Source organism: Pleuronectes platessa, chromosome 16 (assembly GCF_947347685.1).
Source record: "Pleuronectes platessa chromosome 16, fPlePla1.1, whole genome shotgun sequence".
Lineage (NCBI taxonomy): Eukaryota > Metazoa > Chordata > Actinopteri > Pleuronectiformes > Pleuronectidae > Pleuronectes > Pleuronectes platessa.
Window position 1 is genome coordinate 5,748,993 of NC_070641.1, and position 11,658 is coordinate 5,760,650.

General features: G+C 40.1%; 1 protein-coding gene across 1 annotated transcript in view; it reads left to right on the forward strand.

The window, feature by feature from the left end:
• Positions 1 to 10,809, forward strand: part of gsg1l (gsg1-like) — a 29,403-nt gene extending 18,594 nt beyond the window's left edge. The window contains exons 3-5 of the mRNA XM_053443886.1: positions 5,366 to 5,518; positions 8,127 to 8,238; positions 10,413 to 10,809. Of these exons, the coding sequence (XP_053299861.1) occupies positions 5,366 to 5,518; positions 8,127 to 8,238; positions 10,413 to 10,809 (662 nt within the window). The remainder of the gene's footprint in view (positions 1 to 5,365; positions 5,519 to 8,126; positions 8,239 to 10,412) is intronic.
• The last annotated feature ends 849 nt before the right edge of the window (positions 10,810 to 11,658 follow it).

Below are 11,658 nucleotides of genomic sequence, written 5' to 3' on the forward strand. Positions count from 1 at the left end.
GGCCGACATTTATAAGCCTTCAGTCCAAACTTCTCGTGGTAAAAGCACAAGCCTGAAGATGACTGCTGGGGGCCTGAAGGTTGCTGCCGACCTGAAGACTGCTGCCGACGAGAAAAGGCTGCCGCGATGAGTGTGGAATCCTCCATTGTCACCGGAGCGCCGTGCGTGGCCAGCAACGCGGCCATGCCACAGCGCTCTTGACTTGCCAAAAAAAATGTATCAGCCTCTTCAGCCAGTTGTCGACAGTCATTGTGGTGTTGGCCAACGCGAATCTGACTTGGGAAGGCAGCTGACGCAGGAAAAGCTGGGTGAAAAGAAAATGGGGGCTGTGCTCCCCCAGGAGATCCAGCATACGGTCCATGAGCTCAGACGGTTTGCTATCACCCAGTCCTTGGAGGGAGAACAGCCTGCTGGCTCTCTCAGCGTCTGACAGTTCAAAAGTCTTCAACAGGTGGGCTTTGAGTGCTGCATACTTGTCCGTAGCTGGAGGGTATTTCAGGAGACTCACCACCCGCGACGCTGTTGAGCTTCCAAGAGCTGACACAACGTAGTAGTACCGAGTTGTATCAGCTGTTATGTCCCGCAATGCGAACTGCGCCTCCGTCTGGGCAAACCACGCCGCCGCTGAAGATTCCCAGAATTCGGGGAGTTTGAGGGCCACTGCGTGCACGGCCATGGTCGGGTCCCGTTCGTTAAACACGTCAACAAACGAACGTCAAGGTCACCAGTGTGGAAATTGCGATGCAACACAAGAGGCAACTTCCATCAAGTTGGACACACAATATTTTTTCTGTTTAGATTTTTTTGTCGTCATATCATCTTATAAAGCTTTAGGCAGGAGTGTTATGGAAATACTTGTCTATTTAAAGTCACAGATTCACTTTCATTTGACTCCATCTTTGGTCTCCTACAACGCCTGCTAAATGCTGAATCTGCTGTTTACTGTGGACAGTGGGTTTATAAGAGCATGTCAAAAGAAACAATGAGCTGTTTGGGGACATTATAAGACTGAGTTATAAGACTGAGTCATGTGATCAATCTTATCTCCCATTTTAAACTATAAGAGACTTGTTATAAGAAATTTGGTTAGAGCGGAGATAGTCAAAAACATCAGAATAACATATCACAAATAACTGTAGATTTAAACTCTCAAAAATATTTCTGAGACCACAGAAAATATTTATCATCATCATCATAATAATAAATTGAACACATGATGAATGGTAATTCAGAGAGAGAAAAAAAAGAAGAGATTACTCTGGAGTTTTTTGTTTTTCAATAATTGTTTCTTATATAACACTGTGTAAATTATTTGCTGTATTACTTTGAGCTAATTGCAGTTAGCTCGATAAGCAAATTAGTCAAAGAGAAAGAAAAATAATCTATTGCCGTTTTAAGAATTGTTAATAATTTTGTTTTTCATTTATCAAGTTAAATACATCAGGCAACAGCAGCATCCCTGTTAAGATTTGATGTTTAACGTTCCTGTTATTTGAATCCTTCTGAATTCCATTTTTTATTAGAACTATTTGCAGAGTTTCATTTTCAAATCTTTCCTTTGTAAATTCATTATTTCACTAATTAATCCCAAAAATGATTTATATAATAGGACGTATTGACATAAATCATTAGATTCAGCCCTTATAATTCACTAGAAATCTCTGCAGTGTATAAAAATGACTCTTATGATTCTGTTGTGTTAAACCAAGTATATAGTCCATTAATCAATAACCTTGTTAAATCTAATTAAATCCGGGTTCTTGCCATGGAAATGGTTTGAGGAGCCTGAAAGATGGTGTCAGAAATGAATTACACTCAGAAACTGAGTGACGCACTCGTGAAAAAACACACATGCACACAAATTAATTAAAGATGTAATTAAATCCATTTGAGATGAGACTCGGTCTGATGAGCTGCTTCCTTCCTGTTATTACTGCTGCTGGCTGAGTCCCTCAAAACACGTTTTATTTGCTTTCTTCACTTTAATGAAGTCTCAGTCTGCTGATACATATTCAATGACACTAACTGGGGAGAGAATTATTTCGATCAACATAGTTGCATTGTGAGTTTCCCTTACAGGCATTTTATCCCATTGGAATTTGTTTCCATTTATTGGTTGGAAATTAAAGTTTCAGCTAATAACGAACCAGGGACTCAAAGTCAGACTGCACTTTCATTTCAAATGAAAGCCAAAGCATCTCGATCTCAACCTTTTGGTCACAGACCCTGCCTCTACCATCTTAGCAGATGGGAAATGCACATGGTCTACTTATATCTGTAAGTTTATTCACGATACAAATCTTAAAAGATCATTTTCTCAAAATTAAACTTTTTGTCATTCTCTGAACCAGAAATCTCCATTCACTCCAGTATGAAAACCAAACTTTTACAGTTTTATTATTTTTATTCTTTACAGTATGGTTTGTTCATACACCGCACAAACAGATTTATAAAACATTCCTAAAAACATTAAGAATTTTTTTCATGGCTGTTGACTGAGTTTTCTGATTCATGAGGGGATAACAATAGAGACATGTAATTTCCTCTGTGAAAATCTTTGCCTCTGATGTATCAACAGAAAGAAAGGAAGAAAATTAAACCTGGTTTATTATTAGATTATAAAAAGGAACTTAATATAATCACTAAATTCAGAAAACTCATAGTACAGAAAAATATTGTGAATAAGCTTTAGTCTTAAGTTTGCTGAACATTTTCTGGAGGGTCTGTATGAGAGAACTCAAATATTGCGGTCAGTTGCTCCGGATATTTTCCGGAACTTTTCCTGCCAGGCCCCTCGTAAAGTGTACATAAAATGTCAGAATTAAGACATGTGTGAATGCAGGGTTAAAAATACTATGGCCTCAAAATTCACAGTGAGTAAGCGGGCATGTTGATGGCGTTTCTAATCTCGACACTTTCCACAGCAGAATACAGTCCTGGATGCTGTATATTAGGCTCCGCCCCTCACCGGAATGCTCCCGCTGCGTTCTTCATTTTCCACAATACATGTCTGATAACATTACTTAGCCTACTTTAATGACATTAATCTGAATTTCAATCTGACCAACTCTGTAAATTGAGACCTGTTACTGTAAAGACATGTGAAAACACTGATGATGGCTTCCCAATGCTCTGATACTTGACTTGTGCAAATGAGCTAGTGATGTTTTTTTTAGCAGTGGAAATCGGGAACAAACCGTCAAGCGATTTTCGAAACTTGCCTGGAGATTTAACACTGCTTTCAATTAAAATTCAAACTGCTATTTGCCTGCTTTTATTATGCTCATTGTCTTATGTCACTTTAAGGTTCTTGTGTTGCCTAGGGCTAAGTGCAGCACCAAATTACCCATCAGTATCGGCTGTTTGAGGATCCTGTAGCTTTCCCCAAACTCACTTGTGTTCAAATTGAAAACTCAGCCCGGAGGTTGTTAATTCCACATTATCCACATACCCCGACAGAGCTGAGCAGAGCGCATGAGATAATCCTGTTTAATTCTGTGTCGTGAGTCAGAACGATTCAAGAGGAGCTTCTGCTTTTTCCTAATTATAAATGTGGAGTGATGTAAAGACAAAAAATAAATCAAGACTTCTGACCTGGGGGCAGCTTCGGTAACAGGAGGAAAACGCTTCTCTGCTTTAAAAATGTTCAGATTTCCAGAGCATAAAGAGGTACAGTACAGTTGTCTATTTTAGCACGGATTCTTTCTCTTTTTTTCCTACTCTGTATGACCAGAGGATGCCGCTGACACAGTAATCGATGAATGTCCCAATAAAAAGCAGGAGGATCCAGGAAACACAACCTCCCCTCCTCCTGGGGCCAATCAGAAACAGATATCTCACCTTGTTTTGAGCTGGACGTGTCATGTCCTGCCTGTAGATGAGAGATGAATCATCATTCTCCAAATATTCATCAAAGTTACTTCAGGAGCTTCTGGGTAATTGAACCCTATGTGACTGAATGACGACGGGTTAATAGGAAGGACAGTCAAACCTCCCCGCCCTTGGCTTGTGTCTGGAGGAAAAACAACCAACCAACATTGATGCTAATATTCACATCTTTCTCTGCACATGACATAACAGAAAAAAAACTTTTCCAGAATCATGAAGCTCCACTGGATATCAGAACGGCTTTAGAAAGGCACCTGGGGTAATATGACCAGGAGGGGAAGGGTCTTTTATTATTTCCCTGGCTCTGCAGAGGCACTGTGAGCTGGAGATATCCTGCAGAGAAGGCAGGGAGCAGCCAATGATTTTGTTCTGCTGTTTTATTTTGAACCATTGTGTACCACTGTCCACAGCATCAACGTTTTTCCTGCAGCCATCTGTTATTGTCTCTCTCACACTGGATCTTTACTATTGTCTCATCTTGTATCTGTGTGATGTGTCTCATGATGCTCAGCATGTTCTCCCTCCCTCACTGGTCTGGAGCCGAGTGGATGCACCTCATCTTCAATTGAATAACTTGAATCAAATTGAAGAAAACCACAGTCCCAATCATTTTCCGGTCAAAATGTTATACCTTATACCAGAGATTTGTAGAATGTTCTGCTGCAACAGAACAGACTACACTGTAAACACATAAGATAAGACAAATTGATCAAATAGTTTGGGAAATGCAGTCGGTACAGTAGTAGATAGTTACAATGAGGTAGACAAGGGAACATGTGAAAGTATAAAATAGATAATAAAATTGAAAATACAGAGAATGTGTACATAATATACACCTTTCACGACAGAAAGAAATAGAACGCATTAAGTATACAGTGATGAAATAAACGTATACATATATTTGAAAATATAGACTGTTACAAGTACAGGCAGGTATGATTTATAATAAAAATATGAGTATAAATGTTGTAAAATTTTGTACCTATTTATATAGCTACCCACATATACAATATAAATGTAATAATCCATGTCTTCTACCATTTTGTCCTTCAGTTGCACAAAAGTATCATCCAACTCATTTTGCGTTACTGCTCCATATTGTTTCTTCAACACGTTCTCTGACACATCAAAAAATCAACATCTATGACCCAACTACTATACTGTTTGTTTGTCGTTTCTATAACGAAATCACTTAAACCCCGAACATGATCTTAACGAACCATATCCCTGAAACCTTCTATAAAACCCTGAGCACAATTCAAAGGACTTCTAGTACCGTTTGAACCCTTTTAACAACTAAAACCAACCCTGTAGTACTTTCTCACTGATCATTAGAAACTTGAAAAGGACCTAAAACCATCAATAGAAAGTTTTGATCCTCTCTATTCATGATTCTGCATAACAGTCATTAAACGATTTTGAGATGTCATCTACAGGGATTCCTTATTCTCTGCATAACAATGCTGTGTGTTTGCAGGTGTGTTGTGGTTGTCGGTGGTATCAGAGGTGCTCTACATCCTGCTCCTGGTGGTCGGCTTCAGTCTGATGTGCATGGAGCTGTTCCACTCCAGCAACGTCATCGACGGACTCAAGCTCAATGCCTTCGCAGCCGTCTTCACCGTGCTGTCCGGTAAGATGGACACCTGACAACAGCTGATCTAAAAAAAAAAATGAATACATCCTTCATAGAGGACACCTTCATAATACCTGGAAGTGATCACTACTATACTGTATGTATAAGAAGGTATGACTTGACCAATCTCATTGTTAAATTGTGGTTAATAATAACAGTAATTTCAGACGTAGCATTTAAGGCAGATTTGAAACATCTGATTCAGATTTACAAGAAGTCTTCCAGAAGTTATCCCTTGGAAGCCTTCTCCGTTTTGGGTGCCAAGGATTTTTCTCCCTATTTAAACCCGTTATGCAAGACGTTGGCGTTGAATCCACCACACTGCCCAATGCCTTCTTCTGCACTCACTCACATGAGACAGGATTTCTCAGAGACACTAGAAGCTGATGCTAATATTTAAACAGGAAAATGTTTTTTGGATGCTTCGAGAATCTGTATCTTATTATGGCCCAGGGTTGCATTTCATTGTCATGCAGCCTTTAGTGGCCATGCATGGTAATTAGCATAACCACGTCCTTATTATTGTCACTATGACATCTATTATATCGTGCACTCTCCTCAGGATCAGGAACTAAGTGACCTACTGAATATGGCTTAAATCACAAGACTGCAGTGGGAGCAGTTCGGTTCAGTTGTTTTTAGTTAAACGGAAGAAAGTCTTCAATTGTAAAAGACAATAAAGGCTGAAATAATTTATTGGTTTATCAACATCAATGGCATCAACAAATCAGCACTGTAATTTTTTAATGCAACCGTTAAACCATAGACTATGAATAAAGATGCGCACAAACGTGAAGCCAAAGAGTCTTTATCGCCACATTATGTTTGGCTGCAGTATAGGTCATAAGCCTAGCCTTCTCCATGTTAGCAGATCCGACGTGGACTAAACTAAAAAGTAAAAGTACACATTTAAATACATTTTTCATGAAGAAACGATACGCTCTTAGCTGAGCTGTTTTTACTGTGGAGTGCGCATGTACAGACACACACACACACGCGGGCATGGCTCTAACCAATCACACAGTTCCATCTGACACACACACAGAAAAGAAACTGCTGTCATTGTGTTTGTGATGTATCACCTCGGAATTAACATTACATTCACTCATTTACACTGTGGCCTTTTGATTTACTGTATGTTTATGAGTGATTATATCCCTATCTCTAATTGATCGGATGCCTCAAAACCGACACGTTGAATCAATTGATACTTTGTAATGACTAATTATGATAATTACATGTGTTCTCATTTATTACTAATGACACACAGTGATTTACTGTTGCCTTGCTTATGTTAATGATCAGAGCGTATTGTTAATGTCGTTATGACATAGCAAGAAAAGAGTGTGACCGTTAGTTTGTCCAGAGGAGGGCACCAGAGGAAAGGTCACTGGGTCATTCGAAATCCAAAGGAATGCTATATTTCTTTATATTTTATATAAATAGAAATTCTGCCCTGATGGTGACGTTCAAATCAACAGAAGTGAAATAATCCTGTTGGGACCTTCAATATGCAACATCAATTTTGATGTTTTCCTTTTAATTGTTCACACAATGTTGTGCATCAGTGTGAAGTAAGGAAGTGCGGTTATTAAAATCACATGAAATCCTCCTCTTGGGACCATAAGTACACTTATCTTATCTCTCATTAGTTTTTATGACTTATGAATATAACATTAACAGAGGGTATTTTAATTTGTTGAAACTGACAATCTCTGACAATTAATTTAAACACCCATGCTAAGCCAGTGAGTAAAACACGTACTGTAAATAAAATTGGCCAACACGTCGCCATGTCCTTCCTCTATGCTGAAATGATGCCAAAATGTCCCAGATACAATCTCCGCCATCATGTGAATCATTTGGAATCAGAGTCTGGGTAGGTTCTCTAGTCTCTCCAGAGATCTTCTGAGGTTCTGCTCGAGTGTAGTGTCCTGGCTCTTGTTCACCTCCCTCACCTCAATGTTTTAAAAACTAAACGACTCCAGGAGGAGTCCTGGTGCTCAACTTCTTCTGTCTGCTCCTGGGAGCACTTAGAAAGCTTCATATTCTTGCTTTGATCTACGACTCACCACAGTTTCATCTGGTTAAGACGTCCACTGAGAGCTTGTTGAACAAGTCTCCACTTCCCCTTACTTTCCAGAAATGAAGACAAAAAATCTCTGATATGAACGCTGCCATCTGTACATTAGCGATCGTGAAGTGAAGCCATGTTATCGAGATCCCTCTGATACACCTGCTCCTCTGCTCGACCAATTGCCAGTCAGTAAGCCTCAGCTGTCAATCATGATGTTTCACCCCCATCTGTATATCATCAAATTACTTATGAGTTAATGACCTATACAGCAGCCAGCCACAAAGGGGGCAAGAGAGACGCTATGGCTTCACTTATGGGAGCAGCCATTCCGTCCAGCTTTATATTGTCTATATAGTTTATACATATGCATATACGTGTGTGTGTGTGTGTGTGTGTTTGTGTGTGCCTGTGTGTGTGTGTGTGTGTGTGTGTGTGTGTGTGGTGTGTGTGTGTGTGTGTGTGTGTGTGTGTGTGTGTGTGTGTGTGTGTGTGTGTGTGTGTGTGTGTGTGTGTGTGTTTGTGTTGCAGGTCTTCTGGGTATGGTGGCCCATATGATGTACACTCAGGTGTTCCAGATCACAGTCAGTCTGGGTCCTGAAGACTGGAGGCCTCACAGCTGGGACTATGGCTGGTCCTTCTGGTCAGTCCACGCACATGCACAAACTCCCATACACAGACACACACATTAACAAAGCAATACTGTTTTCACTACTAAATTAGTCCATATATGCAGATTTTTTAAACCAACTAAATATAGGGTTAATTCCTTCCCCTTTGCCAGCAGCTGAAGAGGAAGAAGAACTCCAGCTCCTGGTAAAAGGAGATTTTCCCTGTCAGTCAATGGAGTGAAGGCCTCTCAAATACCACACGAGGGAGTCATTCAGGATCATTAAAGTGGAATAAATTCAGCAGGAATGATTAACCTCCGCTGGAGCAGGAGGCCAGAAAGGCTCCTTCAGGGGGAATAAAAGTTTGATGTGCTCTATTCTGAGAGTAATGATGTGAACTCACATGTGTGCAGAAGTTCATGTGTTCTACAAATCAACTTAATAATAGACAAATGTTAAAGACCCTATAGTCCAATGGAGGAGGAAGTTTTCAGATCATTTTCTTCACATGGAACTTACTCCATACTTCAAAAGTCCTTGATTCAAAATCTCAACTAAGTGAAGATATATATATATATATATATACATTTCCAGAATGGAAATCATTGGACCCAAACTTACATGGGAGACAATTGTTTTGTTTCCAATTTCAGACCGACAGTAAGCATTGTTTAGTTTAACCATGGCCTAGTGTAAACATGACGTTGAAAGTCTTCTAACCTTGACAAACTCCTTATTTTAACCCAAATTATGATCTTTCCCTAGATCTATCCAAGTTATTTTGAGCCTTACCAAACCTTCACATATCACTCACTGTCATATTATATAAGGGTTAGTCATTAAATTGATATTCCTACTTGACACTTCTTCATTCCAACAGTTTGGCTTGAAAAGCCAAGTTTACAGCCTGAGCCAACCATTGGCATACTAATCACGTTTATCTGGGCATCATCGACTGATGTCAATCCGTGTAATAGATGTTCTGGTGTTTTATGTTGTTTTTCACGCAGTCATACTTTGATTTATTGTTGCAATTCTACATTGTTAAGTGTGTAAACACCCTGAGCCTCCTCTGTGATATAGTTCAGCTCAAAACGTAAAAAGGAAAAGTGATTGATGACATCAAACTATGAAATATCAAATTACAGTATACCACGGTTTGGATTTCTGTTTTTAAAGATAAAGAATGATAAATAGCACCAGTATTTTTCGTTATGTTATTCTTACTCAGCACGTTTCAGGATCTTTACTTGACATATTTCTTGGCGTACGGCTTTCGGCTCTGCACAGAGGGTGTGTTAACTCACCTATTAACTGACTAATATAGCACCTGTTTCCTCCAGCGCCTCGAAAGTCTGTCAATTAGCAGCCCATCAGTTATGTGCCTGCTAACATTAACTGGAGCAGAGGGTGAGGCTTAAGACTATGAGTCTTCAGTGAATCACCGCAGATGCCTCTATGAGCAGTTTAAGTCCCCAAGGAAATTTCTCCATCTTGCCAAAAATTTATTTTTCCTCCAAGCATTTCTGTCATGCTGTTGACCAGGCCTGGGGACGTGGTGTTAAACACTCTTTCTTCCATCCATCCAACACACTTACAAATACTGGCCTGTAGTTGGTTTTGACCATGAGCATTTAGTTTGGACATTAATTCTACCCTGAAGTTGAACTATAATAAATGAATGAGGCGTAGCAGCATTACTGTCAGGAGGAAAATCACTCAGGCTGACTTTGGAACAAACGCTACATTGAAAGATGACTATTCAAAGAAATGGAATATAACATCAGCTATGGTCATGAGCTCTGAGTAGTGTCCGAAAAAACATGCTTGCGAATTCAAACAGCCAAAATTAGTTTTCTAGAACAGCAGGTGCATTTCAGCCAAAGTATATTTTGCTCTCCACACAGACTGTTTACATTATTTTTCCATTCTCAATTCAAGGGGACAACTGCCTTGGTTGAGGTGATAGGTGTGAGGACTCTATCCATATCAAACAACTATAAGTATAAGCACCTAAAAGTAATTTAAGAAATGTCTCGCCTACCTTTGGAGGCTTCAGTCAACAGGCTTAGTGTAACTTGCTCATTAAAGGGATAGTTCACTATAATATATATGTTACCCTAAATGTTATCCTCCCAGCCAAGAGCCGCATCCATGTTCACGCGCACCAGTCACTCTTTCTTCTCCATCCCTTCACTCTTACCAGCATGGCCTGGGGTTCCTTTACCTGCTGCATGGCTGCCTCCGTCACTACCCTCAACTCCTACACCAAGACGGTGATTGAGTTCAGACACAAGAGGAAGCTGTTCGAGCAGGGCCTGCGCGAGGAGCAGAACTACCTGGACCAGGAGGCTTTCCACTACTTTCGGGACCGCTCCCTCCAGTCCATCTCCAGCACTGTGGATGTCTACCCTGGACACAGTGGAGCCAGAGGAGGGATCCTCGTTGGTGGTCCAGGTCCAGGTCCGGTACCAGGTCCAGGTCCAGGTCCAGGTCCGGGACCAGGTCCCGGTCCTGGCACAGGACGGGGCAAAATGAGAGCTGCATCGACCTCCATTGACCTGGGGGAGAACACAGACTCTCTGGGGGAGGAGCAGTGCTGAGTCACGTACAGGAACAGGAAGGTGACACAGGAGTGATGACTGCTCCTTGAGGTGTGGAGCTAGGCCACTGGTTTTCCCGCCAAAATTGAAAGCACAGCAGCCCTTGTTTTCTTTTTGAAGAAGACGATAAAGAGACGGATATGTTCTATATATGAAATGAACTGAATATAAAATGTGAACAACAGTGAAATCAGGTGTTCTTCAACATATGTCACAGTGCTTTTTAAGTAGCATTTTAACATCAACAAAAATTATACAATTTTGAGACATTAAATCCTTTGAAAATGTTGCTGTGGCTGGAGTTTACAGGACAAAGCTAAAATGTAGCACAAGTAGAGAAAATTCATGATGAATTCTGATACAGTGATGTCAGTTCCACAGCCATATCTGTCTGACGTTTGCTTACAGCATAAACGTGCCAATTTGTTTGACTGATTAATATCCAGTTTGATTGTTTATGAAGTCAAAATTGAATGTGCAAGTTTCATTTTGTGGATATATTTGTTAAAATAGATTAAAAATATGATAATTTCTTATAGAAGCATTCTGCATCCTCTTCCAGATTCATAAAATGTTGTCATTAATTTTGACGTTGCAGCAGCCTAATTTACTTACTGCTGAGTCAGCCAGAAAACTCTTGTAAAAGTCTCAAAACATCACCACAGGTTTTTTGTTTTCACATCTAGGTCTAAATCAGATACGAAAACGTGTTTATCTCCCCGTTCCTGTGGGTTGATGTTCGGGCGTCACTGTCCAATGATGTTTCTGTGCACAGATTCTTTTTCACACTCACCTGGTCAATTCTGTATTCTCTTTGGAAGTTTTTCCTGTTAATCTCTGTTTTTAGTG